This window comes from Mastigoproctus giganteus, chromosome 11 (genome assembly GCF_048544385.1).
Source record: "Mastigoproctus giganteus isolate SK-2022 chromosome 11, ASM4854438v1, whole genome shotgun sequence".
In the NCBI taxonomy this organism is placed as follows: Eukaryota; Metazoa; Arthropoda; class Arachnida; order Uropygi; family Thelyphonidae; genus Mastigoproctus; species Mastigoproctus giganteus.
In genome coordinates this window covers 5590405-5617102 of record NC_143585.1, presented here as the reverse complement: position 1 = coordinate 5617102, position 26698 = coordinate 5590405, and the positions used below count along the sequence as shown (strand labels likewise).

Below are 26698 nucleotides of genomic sequence, written 5' to 3'. Positions count from 1 at the left end.
CTATTAGTTAAGAAACACAAAGTCCAAGGAAGTGAAGCCAGTCGACATCGATGGACAGGGCAGTGTCGAGTCAGTTTGGTGTGACATAAGCTTAGGGAAATGAAAATTGAGAGTAGGAGTGTGCTATAGGCCTAATGACTCTGATGAGTATAATAAGATATTGTACAGGGAAATAGAGTGGGCCAGTAAATCAGAGAGTCTTATAATGGGGGATTTTAATTTCCCAGATATTGACTGGAATTGGTGGGTTGGTCACTCGCACACTAGCAAGGCTTTTGTGGATTTATTGGATGATTGTTCTCTACATCAGCATGTTCGTGAGGCAACAAGAGGGAGCAATACTCTTGATCTGATTATCAGTAGCGATTCTTCATGCATTAAGAATCTGCAGATAAATGAACCACTAGGTGGCAGTGATCACAGTGTGTTGAAGTGGGATTTACTCAAGGAGGTAACTACCATCAGAGGTAAAGGGAAGGGTTTTTGTTTTCGTAAAGGCGACTATGATGGTCTGAGACAGTATTTAAATTCTATACAGTGGGACCAACTGATGATGTTACCAACAGCAAACTCAAAATGGGAAGCATTCAAGGAACTAATCTTGGAGGCTACCAGGCTTTACATACCAACTAAGAAATATTGTTCAAGGTTTAGGCCTAAATGGTTGTCAGATGAACTAATGAGACAGGTGGCAGAGAAGAAAAATGCATGGGATACATACAAATTAATGGGTGACATGGAAGCCTATGATAGATATAAGTTGGTCTGTAACCAAGTCACAAAGGAGATTAGGTAGGCAAAGGCAGACTACGAAAAATCCTTGGCAAAGGATGCAAAGAAAAACAGAAAAGAGTTCTTTACATATTTAAACTCAAGAAGGAAAGGGATGAATCAGATTGGTCCACTGGATATTGATGGTTCAACAGTTGAGGATCCTGCTCAGGTGGCTAACAATCTAAACGAGTATTTTGCATCTACATTCACGCAGGAGGAGTTATTCAGGAAGGAGAATGATGTAGGTAAAGTAAACATTGGCAGTGAGCTGGATGATTTTGTAATAACTGAGAAGAAAGTGGAGGAGAGATTGTTGAGGATAAACATAAAAAAGGCACCTGGGGTGGATGGGATCTATCCAGTTATATTAAAGGAGGCAGCAAAGGAAGTAAGCAAACCCCTAGCCATAATTATGAGAGCTTCTTTGGACTCAGGGGAGGTACCCATAGACTGGAGATGTGCAAATGTAACCCCAATTCACAAAGGAGGATCAGAGGCTGACACAAGTAATTATAGACCTGTTAGTTTAACTTCTGTTCCAGGTAAATTAATGGAGGCACTGGTTAAAGAAGCACTGCAGGATCATCTAGACAAGAATTCAGTTATAGCTCAGACGCAGCATGGTTTTGTTAAGGGCAGGTCTTGCCTGACCAATTTGATTGGATACTATGATGTAGTCACAAAAGAACTGGATGCAGGGAATAACTTTGATATTATATATTTGGATCTTAGAAAGGCTTTTGATACTGTTGCACATGGAAGACTGCTGCACAAATTGGAGCAGTGTGGCATTGGAGGCAAATTGCTGCTATGGATAAGGGGATGGTTGAGTGGCAGAAGACAGAGTGGTAATCAATGGACACTGCTCAACGTGGACTAATGTTATTAGTGGAGTTCCTCAGGGTTCAGTGTTGGGTCCGTTGTTGTTTTCGGTGTTTATGAATGATATTGATGATGGGATATCAAGTTTAATGTCCAAGTTTGCAGATGATACAAAGGTTGGCAGGGTTGTTAAGGACACTACTGACGCTATGCTGCTGCAACAGGATCTGGAAAGGTTGAACAGATGGGCTGAGAGGTGGCAAATGAAGTTTAACATTGACAAATGTAAAGTACTACATATGGGAAACAGTAACCCCAGAGCAACGTATCAACTCTGCGGTACTACACTGACAGTGGTGGAGAATGAAAAGGACCTGGGGGTAATTGTGCAGGCAGATATGAAGTTCTCTGAGCAGTGCAGACGAGCTGCAAGAGTAGCTCATGGTGTCTTGTCAATGATATACAGGAATTTTTCTAGCAGGGATAAGGAGGTGATTATTCCCTTGTATAAGGCAATGGTTAGGCCACATCTTGAGTACTGTATACAGGTCTGGAGGCCTCATTTCAGGAAGGATGTGGAGCTGCTGGAACGGGTACAGAGAAGGGCAACAAGATTAGTGAATGGAACAAAGGGTTACTCTTACGAAGAAAGGCTTAAGTTTTGCAAATTACAGAGTCTGGAGACTAGGCACCGGAGAGGTGATCTGATAGAGGTGTATAAGGCCTTGAATGGTTTGAGCATGCTCAATGCCAATGGGATTCTTCATCTTGCTCAGAATAATCACCTCAGAGGGCATAAATTCAAATTGAGGAAGGACGGATGTCGGATAGATGTGCGGAAATTTGCCTTAGGCCAGCGGGTGGTTGGTTGGTGGAACCGACTTCCATCACTTGTTGTTGAAGTTGATAGCCTAAACAAATTTAAAGCTCAACTGGACAGGTATTTCGAACGAACGGAGGGGTGAAATGGGAGCGGTGGTTTTTTTTTTTTTGGCTGATGCTGAATAAGCTTGCTTTCTTGCATCATATGCCTCTACTAATGCTAATGCTAACTGATCTAGAATGCACTTCGATATTCCATCTGCCATTTGGTTTTGGAAAAAACCCAAAAATGCTCAAAAATGTCTCTATTCAGTTCATATCTCAGAACAATTACCATTTGTATATGTTCTGAAACATCTGTTGTGTCATCAGTCATGACTGAAGCTTCTTTAATTTCTCTTTTTATTTCATCCTGGCATATTTTCAGCAAACAGTCAAGAATATCATTCTGAATAATTTTTGAAATGCCTTTAAATGCTGCATTACTTTCTAAATGGTTCTTTAAATTGTAATCTAATGTACAGGCAAAATTTATTAATCCTCTGAATACTCCTGGATTTTTAGAATCATCTTTTTTGTCATGTCCACGTAAAGGAATTTCAAACTGTCCACAAAATTTAATGCAGTCTATTTCAGATAATGCCTACAATTCTTGGTAACTTTTTTGTTATGTTTGCAGATCAAAAGTCTGCAGGCTGTTCTTTAATATTTACGCTTCCTAAAAGCGATAGTGAAATTGCATTATCAATATGTTTCTTTGAACTCTCATATTTTACAGTTTTTTCTTTCACTCTGTTTTTCATGTTTGTAAAGCCACTTTTTGCCCACGTTAAGCCACCTCTAAACAGTAAACATGGAAAACAAAACAAAGCATTTTTAACTTCACAAGCACAAAGCCAACTTTTCCTTTGGTACCATTCAGTTTTAAAACTGCGAATATATTTCTTATTATTACTTATTCCATGCTGAGAAATTTGAATCTTTGGTGTGGGGCGGCCTTCTTTTTTAATCGCATTTTTTTCTTGGACAGATGATTGTGAAAAACTAAGTCGCTGAAGTTTATTCACAGTCACGTGATTTATTTCATGGGGAAACATGAAGACTGTGATTGAATCAAATTTCACAAAATCGCATGTCGTAGAAGTAATGTTTTACTTACACGTCACTGCCTGGTGCACAGTGAGGCCTATGGTTAATTAAACTTCAAAGTTGGAAATGATTTCGTGTTTTTATTTGTTTATTATTGAAATTATTACTGGAAATAATATAACTTCAACTTACCAAGTTCAAGCTGAATTCACAATTAACCTGTAATAACATAATTATCCTATTGACTTTTGAGTATTGACTTAACACATTATTTAGTTACTTAATGGGAATTCGAGCGAATAACAAAAAGACACCGACATTGTGGCTACACACCCGTCATGGTCAACAATGAAATCTGAACTGCATGCATTACAGTGACTGATTCGTTTCACCTATAAAAAATGTATATTGGCAAGTTGCCAATGGCAACCAACTACCAGATATTCACTGGAATGCAAAATGTGTCACTGCCTGGTGCACATTGAGACCTATTGTTAATTAAACTTCAAAGTTGGAAATCATTGTTTTTATTCGTTTATTATTGAAATGATTACTGGAAAGTACAGTGACCTGTACTTAACAAGTACAGGTCACTGTTGAAAAAAAGCCATGAATCAGGGTTCAATTTGAAAGTGTCTGCAATTCTGTCCAGACACGATAGGAGGGAGTATATGATGAGAGCGTTGTCGAACAATTCTGCCCTGGAAAGACTGTGCAAGGCTCAAGGGGTAGAATTTTTTTCAGCCTAGTCTGTACTTGTTAACAGGAGAGACTGCTCCTACAGGGATGGGATACACTTAAATAGAAAGGGTGCAAGAATATTTGCTGATGCTATCGAGGCAGTGTTAGGTGGTTCGGAAAACTGCTAGCTTGAGGGGGATACAAGGACTAATAGACTAACAGTAGCCACTGGCAGAGGTGAAAGTGATTCTTGCACTGCTTCTATTGGAATAAGCAGCAGCCTGGAAAACAAGATGCAGGATATTTCAGACTGTTGGGAGTCATTGCGGTACAAGTAAACACATGAGTTGTGTTAGGGTAGCTAAGAATAGGAACAGGTGCATGTATACTTGCATGTACACCAATGCTAGGAGTTTGGTAAATAAATTTGATGAATTTGAGGTATTACTCAAAACATCAAAGGCAGATATTGTTGGGATATCAGAGACGTGGTGTTACACAGATATAAGGAATGCAGAACTGGAATTTGGGGAGTAAAATGTGTACAGAAAGGATAGGAAAGGAGGAGGGGTTATGCTATTAGTTAAGAAACACAGAATCCAGTCGACATCACTGAACAGTGCAGTGTCGAGTCAGTTTGGTGTGACATAAGCACTAGGAGATCAAAATTGAGAGTAGGAGTGTGTTATAGGCCTAATGACTCTGATGAGTATAACAAGAAACTGTACAGGGCAATAGAGTGGGCCAGTAAATCAGAAAGTCTTATAATGGGGAATTTTAATTTCCCAGATATGGACTGGATTTTCTGGGTTGGTCACTCACACACTAGCAAGGCTTTTGTGGATTTATTGGATGATTGTTTTCTACATCAGCAAGTTCGGGAGGCAACTAGAGGGAGTAATACTCTCGATCTGATTATCAGAAGTGATTCTTCATGCATTAAGAATCTGCAGATAAAGGAACCAACTAGGTGGCAGTGATCACAGTGTGCTGAAGTGGGATTTACTCAAAGAGGTAACTACCATCAGGGGTAAAGGGAAGGGTTTTTGCTTTCGTAAAGGCGACTACGATGGTCTGAGACAGTATTTAAATTCTATACAGTGGGACCAACTAATGATGTTACCAACAGCAAATTCAAAATGGGAAGCATTCAAAGAACTTATCTTGGAAGCAACTAGACTTTACATACCAACTAAGAAGTATTGTTCAAGGTTTAGGCCTAAATGGATGTCAGATGAACTAATGAGATATATGGCAGAGAAGAAAAATGCATGGGATACATATAAATTAATGGGTGACATGGAAACCTATGATAGATATAAGCTGGTCTGTAACCAAGTCACAAAGGAGATTAGGCAGATTATGAGAAATCCTTGGCAAAGGATGCAAAGAAAAACAGAAAAGAGTTCTTCACCTATGTAAACTTTAGAAGGAAAGGGATGAATCAGATTTGTCCACTGGATATTGATGGTTCAACAGTTGAGGATCCTGCTCAGGTGGCTAACAAACTAAACGAGTATTTTGCATCGACATTCACACATGAGGAGTTATTCAGGAAGGGGAATGCCAGAGGTGAAGTAAAATCTGGCAGTGAGCTAGATGATTTTGTAATAACTGAGAGGAAAGTGGAGGAGAAATTGTTGAGGATAAACATAAAAAAGGCACCCGGGGTGGATGGGATCTATCCAGTTATATTCAAGGAGGCAGCAAAGGAAGTAAGGAAACCTTAGCCATAATTAGAGAGCTTCTGTTGACTCAGGGGAGGTACCCATAGATTGCAGATGTGCAAATGTGACCCCAATTCACAAAGGCTGTTCCAGGAAAATTAATGGAGGCACTGGTTAAAGAAGCACTGCAGGATCATCTAGACAAGACTTCAGTTATAGCTCGGACACAGCATGGTTTTGTTAAGGGAAAGTCTTGCCTGACCAATTTGATTGGATACTATGATGCAGTCACAAAAGAACTGGATGCAGGGAATAACTTTGATATATATTTGGATCTTAGAAAGGCTTTTGATACTGTTGCACATGGAAGGCTGCTGCACAAATTGGAGCAATGTGGCACTGGAGGCAAATTGCTGCTATGGATAAAGGGATGGCTGAGGGGGAGAAGACATATTGGTAATCAATGGACACTGCTCATCGTTGACTAATGTTATTAGTGGAGTCCCTCAGGGTTCAGTGTTGGGTCCATTGTTGTTTTCTGTATTTATAAATGATATTGATGATGGTATATCAAGCTTAATGTCCAAGTTTGCAGACGATACAAAGGTTGGCAGGGTTGTTAAGGACACTACTGACGCTATGCTGCTGCAACAGGATCCGGAAAGGTTGAGCAGATGTGCGAGAGGTGGCAAATGAAGTTTAAGATTGAGAAATGTAAAGTACCACATATGGGAAACAGCAACCCCGGAGAAACGTATCAATTCTGTGGTACTACATTGACAGTGGTAGAGAATGAAAAGGACCTGGGGGTAATTGTGCAGGCAGACATGAAGTTCTCTGAGCAGTGCAGACGGGCTGCAAGAGTAGCTCATGGTGTCTTGTCAATGATATACAGGAATTTTTCTAGCAGGGATAAGGAGATGATTATTCCCTTGTATAAGGCAATGGTCAGGCCACACCTTGAGTACTGTATACAGGTCTGGAGGCCTCATTTCAAGAACGATGTAGAGCTGTTGGAACGAGTACAGAGGAGGGCAACAAGATTAATGAATGGAACAAAGGGTTGCTCTTACGAAGAAATGCTTAAGTTTTGCAAATACAGTGTCTGGAGACTAGGCACCGACGAGGTGTATAAAGCCTTGAATGGTTTCAGCATGCTCAATGCCGATGGGATTCTTCCTCTTGCTCAGAATAATCACCTGAGAGGGCATAAATTCAGATTGAGGAAAGACAGAGGTAGGATAGATGTGCAGAAATTTGCCTTTAGCCAGCAGGTAGTTGGAACAGACTTCCATCCCTTGTTGTGAAAGTTGATAGCATAAATAAATTTAAGGCTCAGCTGGACAGGTATTTCGAACGAATGGAGGAGTGAAATGGAAGTGTTTTTTTTTTTTGGCTGATGCTGCATAAGCTTGCTTTCTTGCATCATATGCCTCTACTAATACTAATGCTAAATAGAGGATGCGCATACTATATGCGGGTCCTCTTAATAAAAATATTCATTGCATTATTCTTCACAAAATTTCGTATTACTCCGTTCACTGTATATCTAGATTAAATAGCTGGGGGTGCTGCAGTGCCTATGGATGAGCCACCCCTGTATTTAACGTGGACGAAACTGGTTTATTCTGGAAAAGGATGCCTTCCAGAACTTACATTGCTAAGAAAGAAAAAACTCAACCTGGATTTAAAGTGTCTAAAGATCGCCTAACACTTTTATTGGGTGGCAATGTTCAAGGTGATTTTAAATTGAAACCGATGCTTGTTTATCGGTCTCCAAATCCTTGCACTCTAAAAGGCTACAACCAGAGTTCACTTTCAATTATTTGGCAATCAAATAAGAAAGCATGGGTGACCCAAGCTGCATTCATTGGCTGGTTTTCAAGCTATTTTTTCCCAGCTATTGAAAAATATTGCAAGGAAAGCAGTATTTAAAGTACTATTAATTTTAGAGCTCCAGACTACTCAGTTCATTCATGCGAAAATGTAAAGGATCATTTTTTTTGCTGCCAAACAATATCTTGTTGCAGCCCACGGATTAAGGGACCATTGCAACATTTAAGGCCTACTACATAAGAAAAACATTTGAATAGCCAATTGCTAAAACTACAGGAGATGATGCAATTTCCTTAATAGAGTTATGGAAAAACTACATCAGACATGCAAAATAGAAAATATTCGGCATGCTTGGCAACAAATAACTGCAAACAACATGTGTGGAAGCAAATTTTACCTCATTGTGCAAACAGCAGTGGTTTCACAGAAAAAACTGTTATAGAAGAAATAAATATTTGAAGAGAATTTGGATTTGATGAACTGGAAAATGACGATGTTTGGGAACTGCTCAATTCACACTTGGAAGAATTGACTGATGATGATCTCCTACTTTTAAATCAACAAAGAGCATTTGAAGAATCTGACAATGATGCCGAAGAGCGAGATAATGTGCAAGTTATGGAGTTCACACTTGAGGAATTCAAAGATATGTTTCGAGCTGTAGAAGTTGTGAAGCAAATAATTATGGATGCTGACCCTAACCGCGATTGAAGCATACAAATTCGCACAGATGTGGATAAAGCGCTCTGCATCTACCAACATATGTATGAAGATTTAAACAGTTCAGTCAATGCTGCTAAAATATTTTAGCAGCATAGACTGAATATGTGTAATAAAAGTGTAAGCTTACGTTTAGGAATGATATTTAGAATTTTGTTTTTATTTTGCTTTCTATAATTACAGTACTCTATGCCTTTGTTAATGATAAATTTAAATTATAAGTATATTCTTTTTATTCTTTACTGTAATATTTCGTTAAAAAAACAAAAACTTATGTTTAAAATTTTTCATTACCTATTTCCATCAAGCTGGAACCAATTACCATATTTTACACATAATAACTTTGAATAGTGCAAATTCGAATAAAGTGACTACTACATGGGATTAATTAGTCGCACTAATTGCAACCTAGCTGTATATGATAAATTTAGTCTTTATCATATACAGAACTTTATCTACAAGTAAAAAATTTATACATACAATAAAGTTTAAAAGTGAAATCAATTTATAAAACTTACTTCACTTCTCCCAGTTTTTTAGAAACACTAGCACCTAAGTTTCCCAATGCTGTAGTTGTTTTTTCTCCAGCAGTTTTAATAGTCTGACTTGTTTTCTGATAACTAATAAAATGGGGAAAAAAAAAATTTCACTACTGGACTTGTTTACGGCAAAGGTCAAAATAAAAGCTCAATGACATTTAAAATTATATAATTTTAAATCTCATTAGAATTACAGAACTAGAATATTACCAATTAGAGCTATTTGAAAATTAAAATGAAAAAAATAAAAATAAAATAAACATTCCTGTTAACCACCGGAACTGAATGTTCAAAATTTCAAATTAAGTGAAACCATGTGAAAAATTTCATGGCTAACTTACAGTAATCAAATCCACTTCTTACATTCTCATATTGATGAGCTTGTTTAATGCTTGTTACTGAGTTACTGCTGAGGAAATATATACTCAGCGTTATAAACAAGTTCATCAATATGATTTAAGCAGAGGATTTGGTTACTTTAAGTTAGCCATGAAATTTATGAGGCTCAGCAATCCTGTGGCTCATAGTGTAAGTAATAGTAGGCAGAAGATGATCTATTGTTCTGATAAAGTATTACAATATTCCTTATTGGAAGCTCATTGCACCTAACACTAAACATTAACTCCAGAGTTAAGTTCTGGCTCTCATAATCACATTAATTTCACTTACATTGTGAAAGTAAAGCTTCAAAATCAATCCACAATGTTTTACCAAAATTTACTAAAGTAAATTAAAGCATAATTCACTATTATGTTTTATGATTGGTTGGATAAGCTAGAGAATAATGATTTGGCCAGGTCTGTTCCTCAACTATGGTGCACCCAATCAAGATTTCCACAGTATAAAAATAATAATAAAAAAAAGAAAAAATAATAACAATTACATAACGATATTTTTATTAACTGCATGCTTAATATATTTTGCATGTCAGTGACAGTAACCAAGTATCACTGTCAATCTTGTCTTTTTTTTTTTCTGTTCATAATTAATGTTTTGATATTCTTCAAGCTAATTTGTTGCCTTTTGAAGAAAATTTTACCTCCCATTTTACCACATTCTCATGTGCTTTTTTATAACATCTCTCCTATCCACTGGTTCAATATTAACATTTTTTCCATTTTAGTATCTTATTTTTAATATTTCTATTCATACTCTGGGATGGCCACAAAGGGTAAGTAGTTCATAATAAAACTGCAAGAAAACATTTTGTAGTGCTATTACATGTTTTTTTTTTTTTTTTTTACATGAATTCAAACAGTGTGTGTGCAAATCTATGCATTTAGCTACAGTTGCAACTTATACTGAATATTATTATACAAGATATGATCAAAAAGTATAAGGCCTGAATTTATTAAAAATATCTGAATTGTGAATAAGAAAAATTAGTTATTTTATTTTGCAACCTGGATTTTTTTTTGAAGTAGATGATATTTGTATGAACGGGCAAAAAGTTTTTTTTTTTTTTGTTGACATTAAATAATTTTATATTATTTCTTGGGATATCACTTTTTGAACAAGACTTTTATTAAAGTTTGCTTTTTAATGAAAAAAAAAATCATCCTCTGGGACCAGAGAAATTATTACTGAAGCATATGACAAAAAAACCTTTATTAACAAGTAGGATATCTGAGTAGTAGAAGCACATCAAAAATGGATGCAATATCAATGAGGATAATACAAGGTATGGAAGATGTTGCACATTAATGGGTGACAAATGTGTTTACAACGTTGCTGATTCTATCGATGCAGTGTTAGGTGGGTTGGAAAACTGCTAGCTTTGGGGGGGGGATACATGGACTAATAGATTAACAGTAGCAGCTGGCAGAGGTGAAAGTGATTCTTGCACTGCTTCTATTGGAACGAGCAGCCCCCTGGAAAACAAGTTGCAAGGGGTTTCAGAGACTACTGGGAGTCACTGCAGAACAAGTTAATACATGGGCTGTGTTAGGGTAGCTAAGAATAGAAACAGGTGCATGTACACCAATGCTGGAGTGTGGTAAATAAATTTGATGAATTTGAGGTGTTGGTAAAAACAACAAAGGTAGATATTGTTGGGATATCAGAGACATGATGTCACACATATACAAGGAATGCAGAAATAGAATTTGGGGAGTACAAGTGTGTACAGCAGGAGTGGCCAACAAGTCGATTGCAGCTTTAATTTTGGTCGATCATGACGAATTTTAAATATATATATAAAATAGATTAGTCAAAATCTGAATGTTATTATTATGCACCCCACTGCATACACTTATTAAAATCCGTTGAATCACATGACTACTCTTGTCACTGCGCAGCCGCTAGGCTTGTCTAGTGAAAATTCGCAGTTACGTTGTGGACAGCATAGTGTATGCGTCGCTTATTTAACTTACTTAATATTAATAACTGAACAGTATTTATACGTGAATTTAACACCCTTTGATTTAAAATGAATACTACGAAAAAGAGTAAAAAGTATCATTTTCATCAAAGAGTAAAACGCATCATTTAATGATAAAAGAAACATGTTGTTTGATTTGCAATGCTTCCGTGGCTGTACCCAAAAAAAGGAAATTTAGAAAGGCACTTCAACACATTCCACGGTAAACACAATCGGATTTTCCGCCTAATAGTGACCTTAGAAATAATAAATTAAAATAACTTAAATCCAGATTATTCACACAACAATTTATTTGTGACACCTAATTTACAATCTAAAGCAGTAACTGTAGCATCATTTCAAGTGAGTCATCTTCTTGCAAAAAAAATGCAAACCATTTTCTGATGGTCAATTCATCAGACACATTTTTAGAAATAACTTTACTTTAGAAATCCCTTTTTGAAAATTTTAAGAACAAAAATGAAATTAAGTGCTCTTCAAGATCTGAAATTATCTCGAAATACTGTGATGCGATGCAATCGAAAAAAATGAGTAAAAATGAGAGCGAACATTTGCATGCTGATATTGCTAATTGTGTGTCCTTTTCTTTACAACTGTATGAATCTACAGATGTCAATGATATAGCTCATTTGCTCGTTTTCATTCGTATGGCTTTTGATGATTCTGCCACCAGAGGAGAACTGCTGGGTATGGTTTCGTTAAAAGAAAAAATTAGAGGTCTTGATATATTTAACGAATTCAAAAATTTTATTGAAAAAAATTAAATTACCACTATTTAAGCTCATATCAATAACAACAGATGGAACTAAAGCAATGACAGGGATTCTTAACGGATTCATTGCATTGTGCAAAAGGATGATGAATTCCCAGATTTTTAGAGTTCCCACTGTATCATCTGCCAACAAGTGTTAGCCAGAAAAAGAATGAATACTAAAAGTGTTATAGACATAGCTTTCAAAATTGTGAATTCCATCAGAGCACAATCTCTTCAAAGGAGACTATTCAAAATGCAACTTGATGAAAATGAACCAGATATGATATTACACACAGATGTGAGGTGGCTGAGTCAGAGTAAGTTTCTACAGAGAATATGAAATTTGCAGAATTAAATTAAAAAAATGTTGATCAAAGCAGAGATGATTATCAGCAGCTACAAGATACAGAGTGGTTGTGTAATCTGGCTTTTTTGGCAGATTTTACCAGTAAATTAAGTGATCCGAATTTGGAATTACAAGGAAAAAATTAAAATGTGTGTCATGATTAGTAGTATTTCTACATATAAATATCGATTTTTGGCAATGGCCAAGGATCTAAAAGAAAAAAAAAATTTGATCATTTTGCAAATATGCAAGGTCATTTGCAAAAATATCCTGTTTTTGAATTTAGTGAGAAATATGTTTCTGAAATTGAGAAAGTTGTGGATGATTTTGATACCAGATTCAGCAATTTTAAAACAATTGAAGTTCAATACATTTTGTGGCCAGAAATTGCAGAAAAAAAATGCCAAAGATTTTTCACATGGAGAAAATATTGCTTGAAAATGAAATTACTACATTGCGAAATGAGATCTTCCTAAAAGCCAAATCATCAGAAGAAGAGGTTTGGAAATATGTTTACCGGGAAAAGTACGCAAATGAAAAAAATTCAGTGAACTTTTAAACTGCTGTTTTGGTTCCACATATCTATGTGAATCGGCCTTTTCGTATTTGAAACAAAGACGAAGAATCGCTCTACTCTTACGGACTTGCATATGGAAGATTCTTTACGATTGGCCTTATCACAATTGGCGCATCAGCTTCTGTGGCCATAATGCACCTCAAAAGGTTTTTGCACTACTCTGATCCAAGCCCGAGGTGGGATTCGAAACCGCAACCTTTGGGTTGCCAGGCAGGCACTTTACCCACCCGGCTAGTGACAAATTGAACAATTGTAGCGCTGCTCAAGTGATTTGCATTACCACAGCACTGTATAGTAACAAATTTTGTAACTAATTTTTTTTCTTCCAATAAATGGCGAATGCATTCTTTATTGTACCTGTTGTCCAAATTTCTCTTCAGTACGAGCCTTAGAACTTGCTCCAGAGTCCTCTACACAGGGATACTTTAACTTCAACAACCCTGTAGATCTGGGGGTCATCACACAGTCAGACATGAAAATCTCTCAGCAGTACAGATGGGATTGCTAGGGTAGTTCATGAGGTACTGGAACTGTACCAGTACAGTTCCAGTTACAAAGGAACTGGATGCAAAAAATAATTTTGATATCATATATTTGGATTCCAGGAAAGCTTTTGACACTGTTCCGCATGGAAGACTATTGTACAAATTGGAGCAGAATGGTATTAAGGGTAAATTGCTACAAGGGATAAAAGGATGGTTGAGTGGGAGAAGACACAGAGGGTGGTAATTAATGGGTGCTGCTCTTCGTGGACTAATGTTATTAGTGGAGTCCCACAGGGTTCGGTGTTGGGTCCTCTGTTGTTTTGTATATTTATCAATGATATTGATGAAGGTATATCAGGCTTAGTGTCAAAGTTTGCAGATGACACAAAGGTTGGCAGGGTTGTTAATGACAGTAATGGCAGTGTGCTATTGCAACAGGATCTAGATAATTTGGGCAAATGGACTAAGAAGTGGCAAACTGAAGTTTAACTTTGACAAATGCAAAGTACTGCATATGGGTAGAATTAACCCCAGAGAAACATACCAACTGTGTGTTGGTATGTTTCTCTTAAAACACACTTAAGGTGGTAGAAAATGAAAAATACCTGGGAGTAATTGTGCAGTCAAATATGAAGTTTTCTGAGCAATGCAGACAGGCTGCCAGGGCAGGTCATGGGGTTTTGTCAATGATATATAGGAATTTTGCTAGCAGGGAAAAGAAGGTGATTATCCCTCTGTATAAGGCAATGGTCAGACCACGCCTTGAGTACTGCGTACAGGTCTGGAGGCCTCATTTCAGGAAGGATGTAGATTTGCTTGAGCGTGTACAGAGAAGGGCAACAAGATTCGTGAGGGGAATGAAGTGATCCTCTTACAAAAAGAGGCTTAAATTCTGCAAATTGCAGTGGCTGGAGACTAGGCACCTGCGCGGGGATCTGATTGAGGTGTATAAGGCCTTGAATGGGTTGAGCACGCTGAATTCTGATGGGATCCTTCCACTTGTTCAGATTACGAACCTAAGGGGGCATAAATTCAAATTAAGAAAATACAGATGCAGAATAGATGTGCGGAAATTTGCCTTTAGCCAGCGGGTGGTTAATTGCTGGAAAAAACTTCCATCTGTTGTTGTGGAAGTTGATAGGTTAAATAAATTTAAGGAGGAACTGGACAGGCATTTGGAGGGGATGATGTGATTTTTTTTTTTTTTTTTTTTTTTTTGGCTGATGCTGCATAAGCTCATACATACACTTGCTTTCTTGCATCACATGCCACTACTACTGCCAATAACGTACAAGAATTTTTCTAGATTATCCAATTGTATAAGGCAATAGTTAGGCCACATCTCGAGTACTGCATATAAATCTGGAAGCCTCATTTTAGGAAGAATGAGGATCTGTTCTAACAGAAGGGCAAGAGATTAGTAAAGGGAACAAAAGTATGCCCTTACCAAAAAAATCCTTTTGCAGAAATGAAGCCAAGGAAGGCTTCAATTCTGCATATTGCAGCTGCTAGCTAGGCATCTACATGGAGATCTGCGTGAAGTGTTTAATGCATTATGAATAGATTAAGATAAATGCTGATGGGATCTTTACTCTTGCTCAGACAACACAGAAGACAGCAAAAATTTAAACTGAGAATGGATGGGTGAAGGATAGATGCGTGGAAATTTGCTTTCAGATGGCAGGTAGTCGACTGTTGAAATGAAATTATCTGTGTTGTGGCAGTGGGTAGTTTGAATAAATTTAAGAAAGAACTAAAAATTACTAGAAGGGGCTGGACAGCTGATATGGGAAGTGTTGTGTGTGTTGACTTATGCTATGTAAGTTTGCTTTCTAGCATTATTTGCCACTAATACTACATCCACCTCAACTTGATCAAACTCTGGTAAGTCTGACTGCTTTCAATTTGCTTCTGAAAAGAAGGCCCCCCCCCATTATGCGCCCCATCTCTCTAACTCCTGAACATATAATTACCACTGTAATTCCACATTACTAATTTCAGGGTAATTTCTGTAAGCCATACAATATCAACATTACAAAACTCAACCAGCAGTTCAAATTCACTTATGTAAAAAATGTAAATTATTTTTATTTTTTTACTACCCCTTACAATACCATTATAACTGTTTGATTAGGTTTAGTTTGTTAATCTCTTCCCATGCATATGTTATATTAAAGTCTCTTACAAATATTCTCTAGCAGGGTGCCTTAATACAAACATCTGGTTAAATTTCCAATGGATCCTTCCCCCCTTTCTTAAAAGTTACCATTTTCCCTTGAACCTTAATTCCTCCTCCTCTATGACTTCAGCAAAGACTCTAGCAACTCCTCAGTTCAATGAATACTGTTCCTATTAAATAAATTTGTTACCAACTTTACCAATAAATTTACTTTACCAAGTTAAGAACTCCTCCCCCACCCAATAAAGCTTGCAAAGGCTAAAGTTAACTTGGTAGAACATTTTTGAAACTACTTGTTGGTTTCTGAATACTATAGATCATATCACAGTGTATATACACAGGAGAATTAATTTAAACAGCATTTTAAATTATTTTTTACATTTTATCTCAAAATAAAAAAGAAAAAGATATATATTTAATATTTTTATGAACAAAAACTGTGGACACTCCAAAACTCACATTCTTATTGTGATAATGACTGATGAGAAGAACCTAATAAAAATTCAGGCATATATATTTAATGGACAAAATAACAACAACCAATGCTGTTAACTACTTGGAATTCATATTAAGCCCTTAGGGTTAAGAAGATTTCCAAGTATTTATTATTTTTCCATGAAAAATTGTCTGACCCATTTAGCCAGGGTGGGGACAGTTATTAAGTGTTAGTCATATTAGCATTAGCAGAGGCATATGATGCCAGAAAGCAAGCTTATACAGCATCAGCCAAAAAAAAAAAAAAAAATAAAAAAAAAAAAATAAATAAATAAAAACCAACCCTTCTCATTTCACCCATCCATTTGCTCCAAATGTTTGTCTAGTTCCAAATGTTTGTCTAGTTCTAGTTCTAAATTTATTTAAGCTGTCAACTTCTACAATGACAGATGGAAGTTTGATCCAGCAATCAACCACCCGCTAGCAAAAGGCAAATTTCCCCACATCTATTCTACAACTGTCTTTCCTCAATTTGTATTTACATCCTCTCAGGTGATTAATCTGGGCTAGAGGAAAAATCCTATCAGCATTGAGCTTGCTCAAACCATTCAAAGCCCTATACACCTCAATCAGATTACCTCGCATTTGCCTAATCTCCAGCGAGGCGATCTGATTGAGGTGTATGAGGCTTGAATGGTTTGATTGAAATTGAATTGAATGGTATTCTACAACTTCATCCAGTACATATGTCAAGGTGAATTGTAAGCATCAGAAGGCAGTGTTCTGACTTCTACAGGTGCAGTTCTGTTTCCAATAGGAATCTTGTAATTTTTTGTTGTTGTAGACAATTCTCTTTAAAAGGTAGTGAAGATGGGGGAATAACTGTTATTACTCCTCAGAAGGTTACTAAAATTAAGAGTTGAGTATGGAAACAAACACTGAAATCGGTAAAATTGTTGGTGTAGATAAATAAAAGAGATGGACAGCAATTAAAGAAAATGGCAGAAGTTCACAGCAGAAGAGAAGGAAAAAGTTGAAGGGGAAAAAAAAAAAAAAAAAACAAAAGTGTAAAGAAATAACTGTAATCAACCAGCAAATATAACTGGAAAAACTTTAAGGAAAATGTTGAGGGAAATGGATTCAGCCTTGGTCACCAAGAAAAGGGCATTAAGCATTAGCAGAGGCATATGATGCAAGAAAGCAAACTTATACAGCATCAGCCAAAAAAAAAAAGGTCTTCACATTACCAAAAATAAAACATTATCTTGGTCTGGTAATTCACTAGATTTGAATCCCATAGAGAGAAAAAAAAAAAAAAAAAAAAAGTGGATGCAGTTAAAAATTAATTTATTAATAAAAATTAACAAAACAAAAACAAGAAACCCAAGATGAGAGAGACTGTAATTAGAGTATGGTATCACAAATACCAAAAGAAATATCAAAAAACCCTTTTGAACATTATAAGGTTTTTTTTTTTAAATTGCTGATTTAAAAATTATTCACTTCCCCAATGGTGAGTTTCCCTCCCACTTGCTCCAATAAATTTGGGGCAAGCTGAAATCATTCATAAGACTTCACTCTTGCTTACCCATTCTATCTACACATACAGACTCTTGTAATAATCTTCACAATCTTCTATCAATAGATTACTCCTACTCTCATACCTTTACTTCCAACTAACTCACACTACAACACATTATATACAGCACTCAAATTCTGAATCTGAAAATACCTTTGTCATACTCAGAATGCTTTTAATAAGAAGCATGACCCCATCACCTCTTTGAACTTCATTATCCTTTATAAATACTTTGCACATCTTTTACTAACCGGACACCCTCCCCTTGAAAATATTTAAGCTTGTTTCCCTAGCATTAATTTTCCATTTGTTTGAAACTTCACTATGTGCAGCACATCTTGCCAATATCAGCTTCTGAGGGCCACAAACCAGAACTCTTGAAATGTGTGAAAGTGCTACTACTTTGATTCATATCATTTGATAAACGTGTCTGTATTACGCTAAACATTTAATATTATTTTCACTAGTTAATATCACCCTCAGAATATGAATTTTATAACGATTATTCTTATTTATTTTGTACAGGAACTCCCCAACTTACATAATACTCAACTTACGCAAATTCAACTTTACGTAAGTTTTTGCCGGCCGGTGTAAACTTAAAAAAAAATAATGGAAATGTAGGAATAAATGGAGGTATAGTGAAAATATCGTAATGTGAACGCAATACCACATTGTAATTTGTTCCAAGTCATTGGAAATTGGAAATTTCACTACAAAACTAAGCTATTTATCTCTCTAAAAGGTCATATTTATAATGGAAATTGCACTACACTTTCATCATTATCATATGTTCCATTATAAGAATCAATTTTTAATGCTTTTGTGATATTTTTCTAAAGGAAGTTTCTAGAAGTCATGACCAAAAAACAATTTGCACTGTCCAGTTTATTGGGCTTTTCTGTTAATGCATCTAATTATAAATGGGTAGTAAACTAGATCTTACTGCATTTGTGATGATACCAATAACTGCAATTGTGTGGGTTTTTACATTACGGCATTATGGTGAAATGTGTTCCCTTCACTGAAATATTCAATCACATAAAAAACAAATTTTCAGAAACTTCTCTTCATTCCTATTCACGTATTACAATGATGAAAGGAAAGCGACCAACAAAAAGTGCAAGTGGTGTTAGCGCCAGGAAATGAAACAAAATTGATTTGGAAATGAAGGTGAAAATGATTAAGTACAAAGCAGGACAAAGTTTGTCATCTATTGCAAGGAATTAGGTCTCGCTGCTTCAACAGTGAATACTATTTTAAAGAACAGTGCACGTATAAAAGAACATGTCAGAGGATCAACAGTGATCATAAAACAGCATTCAGGTGCTATATCGAAGATGGAACAGCTGTTAATAATATGGATGGAAAATCAGATTCAGAAGTGAGTGCCCCTGAGTCCAATGGCCATTCAAGCAAAAGCAACAAGTATTTATAAAGATATTAAGGATAAGTATGATGAACCCCAACCCAAGTTCGTGGCAAGCAACGGGTGGTTTAACAGGTTCAAGCATTGTGCTGGTTTCCAGCGCGATGCTTGAACCTGTATGCGGTGAAGTCTCCAGTGCTGATTCTGCAGTCGTAGAGAAGTTTTGTGATGTGTTGGAAAAAAAATTATTAAATGCAGCAAATTTTTAACATTGACGAGACTGCTTTGCATTGGAAAAAAAAATGTCGGATCGAACATACATTGCCAAAGAGGAAAAGACAATGTCAGGTTTCAAGGCTTCAAAAGATAGGACCACACTCTTGCTTGGGGCTAATGCAGTGGGAGGTTACAGATTAAAACCACTGCTTGTGTACCATTCTGGAAATCCTCGTGCATTTAAGGGCATCAATAAAGCCACCCTACCGGTGCATTTCCGATCGAATCAGAGAGCATGGATAACAATATCTCTCTTTAAGAGATTGGTTTAAATGCTGTTTCATTCCAGAGGTTGAAAAATATTGTAAAGACAACGACCTTCCTTTCAAGATTGTTTCTATTAGATAATGCTCCTAGACATCCTACGCATCTAGGTGATTTCAATTCGAACACGAGCATCTTATTTCTACCACCAAACACTACTTCACTCATCCAACCTATAGATCAGGGTGCTATTTCGAATTTAAAAGCATACTATTTATGCACAACATTTGCTCAGGCATTGTCTTCAGTAGACAATGAGAAATAGATGATGAATAGACAAATAGACTATAGAGAAAAATTTTACGTTAAGAGACTTTTGGAAATCTTACAATATTTACCATGCCATCAATAAGTCCTGGGCGGAAATTACTAAAAGTTGTTTAAATGGCACATAGAAGACAATATGCCCACGGCACGTAAAAGGCTTTGAAAAAGATGAATCATGTGAAGAGGTTACAGATAACATTGTAAAGGTTGCAGAGCTACTTTAGTTGGAGGTTGATGCCAAAGACGTGGAGGAGTTAGAGGAAGAAGAGAAGGAATTATCTAATGAAGAACTTATTGACTTGCAGGCAGCGATAATGAAAGAAGAAAATGTTGACGAGGCTCAAGATGAACCAAATGAGGAGCCAAGACGCTTCATCATCAGAGAGATGGCAATGGCGAGGTTTGAGATGGATCCTGACAGTGAGCATTTCTTAAAAGTTAAGAGGGGTGAACGATATGCTTGCTTGCTTGCTTGCTACACAGAAATCTACAATGAAAAGAAAAAAGCCACAGTCCAGTCATCCATTAATATCTTCTTTCATAAGGTTGAGCGGCCGAACCCTTCTAAATCTCCACAGCCCTCAACCTCTGCAGCGGCATACTTATCAGCTGAAGATGTCAATTCTGGCAATGATGCGAGAGGTAAACTTACTGACATTATGCCTGTCTCCCCTCTCTTTTTGTCATTTTATAATTTTTTAAATTGCACACTTCTGTAATTTTTTCAGCTTATGAGATAAAAAAATTGAATAAATACAATAAATAACTATTTACATGTTTGCCGAACATTTTTTTTGATTCAATCACAATTCAGCGAGCACAGTTTCAAGTGCTGCACAAACTTACATAACGTTCCACGTAATGCAACTCTTACGTAAGTCGGTGAGTTCCTGTATTATCTTTTATCATTCAAAACTCCATAGACATTTCTTAAATTCAAACAGCCATAATAGCACTACATCCTTTCAGAATCAGACATGTTTATTAGTTTAATTTTTATTTTGGGCCCCTAGAGTACAATGAAGAATTTTTCTCACATACTTCTCAATACCCAATTTCACAAGAATAAAATGTTAAAAACATTTTTATCAAGCTTAACATCACAGAAAACTAGCAACAGAACAAAGAGCAAATTTTCACATGAGAAAGCATTCAAGAGTTGCCATATACTGATGAAAAGTGAAAGTCAACCAATATGTTTCCTCCTCTGTGTACTACAAAATTAGTGTCTCCACGTGCCAAATACCAATTCCTTGAACCTGCCATCATACTCAGAACATTTGTACTATAGGGCAACATTTAATAACATAAAATTTTAGCACTAAACTCGTATTGACATTCATTTCTGTCAAAATTACATGAATGTAATTTTGACAGAAATCATAACATGAGTTACTGTTATTAACGCTAAAAGAAGTCAGTTTAATAGCAAAATATCGCTTGAAAAAATAATGCAATTATTCTCAACTATAAATTGAATTTTTCACTGTAAACATGCTATTACAGAACTGTGTGTTTTAATATTCAATAAATTAGCTCAAAAACATGCAAATAAAGAAAAAAATCACCTACACTGCAGGACTTAATACTCCTGGAATGCTTGTTAAAAAAAAAAAAAAACCATAAGCAGCAATTTTTATTACCAATCAACTTTAAATAAAAAAGTAACAAGTTAGTGAACAATTTAAGAAAAATACAGAAATACATTTAATAGATTCATAGATTAAAATTTTTTTTGCTCATAGGAAATAATTTTTTCAAGATCCTGAAATTAATTTTTTAAATTTTATTTAAGTGGTATCAAATGCTACTGATCATGGACACCAGCAGTAAGGGGGCACTTCCTCTCCCATTGGATTTTTCAATTTTATTATAATTCATGTAATTTTTTTTCTCACAAGAGGATTACTATCAGAACTGTAGTGAATTTTTTATTTAAAATTTCACAAAACAGCAACTTTTAAAAATGTTGTAGGTAGCACTTCATAGTGGCTTTGTGGTGCAAAATTTTACATTTTACTGGTGGCAACACGTGCATATGCATTTTGGGTCAATTTGTTCCTCAGCCTCATTCTTGACCAGACTGCAGTCAGTATCAGATGTACGTGAGAAGTGACACTTTCCTCATTCTCATACATTACTTGTTAGTAGGGCTTACAATACCGGGATCCCGGTCATTTTTTTCCGGTATTGATACAAAAAAATACCGGTTTTCCGGTACTAATTTAATAAAAATAATTGTTTATAATTTAATCACATAAAGGTTAAAAAATCACCTTTATGTGATTATGACGTAATTATCTCGCCTGTAGGCGTGAAAGTTCTCATTAAATAATCATTTGAAATTTCAACTTCATTAATTACATTTTTTTCAACTTCACTTCCATAATATCGTATTGACACAAAGGGTTTTTTTTATGTAAATATCGATGAAAAGTCACTGTTGAGTTCATCTGCAACTTCATTGTCTGATTTGTCCTTCTGTTCTTTGCATTTATATATGTGAAGAATTCCTTTATTGCACTCTTTGCTCTCTTTTTTATTCCTTTTCCCCACTCTTTGCTCTCTCCCGGACTCAGTAAAGGTACTATAGTGAAAATTATACTTTGCTGAATAAAACGTCTTTCTCCTTCAGAAAATGAACATAATTCAACCATGAAGACCATCATGGAACAGAACATCAGTGTTCCTCAAATTCTTTCTAAAATAAGAAATTGCCTGACTCCAATGAGATTTTAAAAGATGAACTTGAGTCGGAAATTAATGAAATACTTTTAACTATTTTTGCTAAAAAAGCTCAAAGCCTAGAAAATATGGACTGAGATCATCTACGATTATCTCAGTACAATAGTACCAGAATAGAATCTGAAAGGGCGTTTTCTGCCGCTAATCAAATATGTACCAAAATTAGATCCATTTTAAACGATCATACTATTGATTGCTTATGTCACTTTATTCGGACATGTAGTGTGGATGCTTAAACATAACTAAAATTTGCAGCAACAATATGCATTTGTTTTGTTTTTAGAATAACTGTATTTTAATGATTTTTTTCAGAATATTTATTATTGCAATAAAAGTTTATTTAAAACATGAATTCAAGTAATTATACTACTTGAATATCATTTTATTGCACCTAACCGTCATCAAAATTTATTGAGAAAAACGTTTGTTTTTGAAATACCGGTATTCTGGTTTCATAAATTAAAAATACCAAAATACCGGTACTGTATTAAGATTTTGAGCGGTATTGTAAGCCCTACTTGTTAGTAACCTAAAATATAAAACTATATTCAGAGTGAGAAGTGATCAATTACGGAAAGTTTTATTAAAAATTTTTATTTAATTTTAAAATATTTCTTTCATAATATAAATGCCTTCTAGATGAAGTAAAATATAAAGTTAAAACTGTCATTTTACCAAATACTTGAAAAAGATAATTTTATAATTATCGAAACAGTACTGCAATTCTAGTATAGTTTAACATATTTTACAGAACTTCTCAGGAATTTATATTTTAGTTACGAGTTCTGAAAACTTCCATTCAATATTTTATTTTTAATACATATTTCTCATTGATTTTAGAGTCCATAATGGACGTAAGAAAATAACATGGTTGAATTTGAAAATATATGGACTCAAAAGCAAGAAAGATAAGGACAACAATATTGAGAAATTTTTTTCTGACTATGATATTGGCCTTTACATTGGTTCATCACAACAATTTTTATGATGTCAGATATAAATTTCTACTGAATGTTTTCAAGCATACATATGATTGTTTTAAAAAGGATGCAAATGGAAAGCAAAGTTTTAGATATGCTTGATTATGGTATTTCTACAAGGCTAGCAAATGATTTTAGAACCTACAGTACTTAGTATCATGTATGGGCTGAAGGTAGAGAAGAGGAAAGAAGATATTGTTCGATATTAGACTTGAATTTCTGTAGATTGCAATTTCAGGAAATACATATGAAGGAACGTTGTTCCAGAAAAAGGAAGTTGAATAAATGAGGAAGAAGAAGAAAGGTTGGTTCTATGAGTTTGAAGTTGGACAGTAAAAGGATTTTGACTATTAATTAACCTAACCACCCTCTTTTGGGGAATCTACAAGCTTGAGAGAGGTTTTAAGGGCACCACCCTAGATGTGAGAACAATATTAAACAGTAGGGCAAATTGCAATTTATACAGAGTGAAGAGCTGTTTGGAAGAAAAGTAATGCTGAGAGCAAAAGAGAAAAGCAACATTTTAGGTGCTGAGGGAGCAATGTTTGTAATGTGCTTATGCCAAGAGAGATTAGAAGTCAGAGTAATCCCAATAGAGATATGTATATGATCCTTCCTAGAAATTAGTGTCATTGAAGATAACATAGGAGTAGAAAAACCCTTTTAGTAATAGTATTTGCCATATAGTCCAAGAAAGCCACAGACTTTTGCTGCACTGGCAAAAAAATATATACATAAGAAAATACTAAATAAATGAGAGCTTACAAATGCTCAATTTGTAAGCTCTCATTTTATGCTCAATAAGAAAATACAAATTATATGCTTCTCTCCACACATAAGTAATTATCTAGTTGACCTTTGAATTTATTCAAACTATCAGCCTCAATTACCTGCAAGGGCAACTTTTTTCCAGCAATCAACAACTTGCCGGCTAAAAGAAAACTTCCTACAATCTAATCTAAACCTCAACCCCTGTAATTTGAATTTATCACCCCGTAGTTCTAGAATTCTTTATAACAGTGAGAATTCCACTTTCATTCATTTTACTAATCCCATCAGGGTTTTTACACCCTGATGGGATTAGTAAACCTGATTTTTAAACCAGGTAAACCAGGTTTTTACACCCTGATGGGATCAGTCTTCCCATTCACCACAGTAGCACAAGTCAGGTTCCAAAATCCCACAACCGACGAGTCTAGCATTGCAGAATCCATGTCCGATCAGGTGGGTATGAATATAGGTGTGGGAAGTTCCAGTTTCTTGATAATTTTGTCAATGCCATGACTTATGAAGGATTAACCATTCCTGCCATTTTGCAAACATTTTTTGCCAGCACAAAAAATGACACTGGAGATAAATACTGGCTTATATAGGGGGCTGTACAGTATTTTCCTCCCTGTTCGGACCCCATTCATACTTTATAACCCTCATCGGCATACCAAAAGACATTTTAACTTTAGCTGTTATATACTTGATATGGTGGGGGGGGGGGGGAATATACTTTGTTGCAATAATTCCCAAGTGTTTAGCTTCTGTTACCACTGAAAATTTAAATTTGAGTGTTTGATTTTAACTTTGGGGGAAGGGCCATCCCTGGAAGCTTTAGAGACTGGATTTAGCAGAAAATATTGTTATTTCATTTTTCTTGGTCCAGAGAAGATCTTCCAGTACCATTTAAGCTAGGTTTTCTAATTCCACTTTTGAATTTCCAGGGAGTAGTATAGTCAAATCATCATCTGCATATGATATTTGTATTGTTTTCTCAAAATTTGTGTCCAGGTATCTATGATATTCCAAAAAAGGGCACCCAGAACAGACCATGTAGACTTATAGGAGACTTTTCTTTTATTTGATTAATTTTGAGCTTTAACAATAGCAGCTATTTCAGAAGCTTGTTTGTTTGTTATTTGGTTTTTAGGAGCATTAGCAACTAAGGCCATATTGCTCCGGGATATGCGGTGATCATTCCCTGACCTTTCCGCATCCTCCGTATTTGGTGGTGACGGGCTCGAACCCCAGTCTAATCAAGAAGCATGTGCTAAGCACTGCTGCTCCTTCCCACCTGGTTACGGAGGCACATTTCAGAAGCAGTTTTTCACTATTTGACTGAGAGCACCCTGCATTAGTCTAATACACTGTCCCACCACATGTCAAATATGCCCTCGTTTGTTATTTGGTTTTTTTTTTTTTTTTTAGGAGCATTAGCAACTAAGGCCATATTGCTCCGGGATATGCGGTGATCATTCCCTGACCTTTCCGCATCCTCCGTATTTGGTGGTGACGGGCTCGAACCCCAGTCTAATCAAGAAGCATGTGCTAAGCACTGCTGCTCCTTCCCACCTGGTTACGGAGGCACATTTCAGAAGCAGTTTTTCACTATTTGACTGAGAACACCCTGCATTAGTCTAATACACTGTCCCACCACATGTCAAATATGCCCTCGTTTGTTATTTGGTTTTTTTTTTTTTTTTTTTTTTTAGGAGCATTAGCAACTAAGGCCATATTGCTCCGGGATATGCGGTGATCATTCCCTGACCTTTCCGCATCCTCCGTATTTGGTGGTGACGGGCTTGAACCCCGGTCAAATCAAGAAGCATGTACTACGCACTGCTGCTCCTTCCCACCTGGCTACAGAGGCGCCTAATATGCCCTCAAAAATCCACCATAATGACCAGGATGTATTTGTGCATGGAAGTTTGAATGAAATTGACAAGTTCAGCTATAGTGTCTTCACAAGAATTTTCTGGGAAATAAGTCAAATTTCACGATTAATCTTTCTAGAGTTTTCCTAGGTTGGCTAAGGGTAACACGTCTGTATTCTTTAACAGTGGGAAGTCTATCCAATTTACACATGATTTTAAGAAGGCAATCTTCACTTCTTTAGGGGGCCCCAAGTTCTCTTCTTTTGAAATTTTTTTCTTGCTGTAAATCTTCTGCTTAGCAGCAGAAAGCTCTGGCATCCACCAAAGATTATTTTGCTTCTTGTCGATTTTTTAGTTACTGTCAGGAGGGTATGTTGAACTTGACATGCATGGTGGAGAGATCCCAAAAAAAGCATTTTTTCATGGGAGAAGTCTGTATTTATGGAGTCAGTGAATTTTTCCATAACAAA

General features: G+C 36.0%; 1 protein-coding gene across 2 annotated transcripts in view; it reads right to left on the bottom strand.

The window, feature by feature from the left end:
- The window catches only part of LOC150077664 (tumor protein D52-like), a 147016-nt gene that overhangs the window by 38788 nt on the left and 81530 nt on the right, over window positions 1-26698 (bottom strand). Inside the window, exons 4-5 of one of the 2 annotated variants that reach the window (XM_090384990.1) lie at window positions 21434-21460; window positions 8930-9031 (exon numbers count right to left, since the gene is read on the bottom strand). In XM_090384990.1, coding sequence (XP_090241116.1) covers window positions 8930-9031; window positions 21434-21460 — 129 coding nt within the window. The remainder of the gene's footprint in view (window positions 1-8929; window positions 9032-21433; window positions 21461-26698) is intronic. The other variant, XM_090384991.1, reaches the window with a different exon arrangement.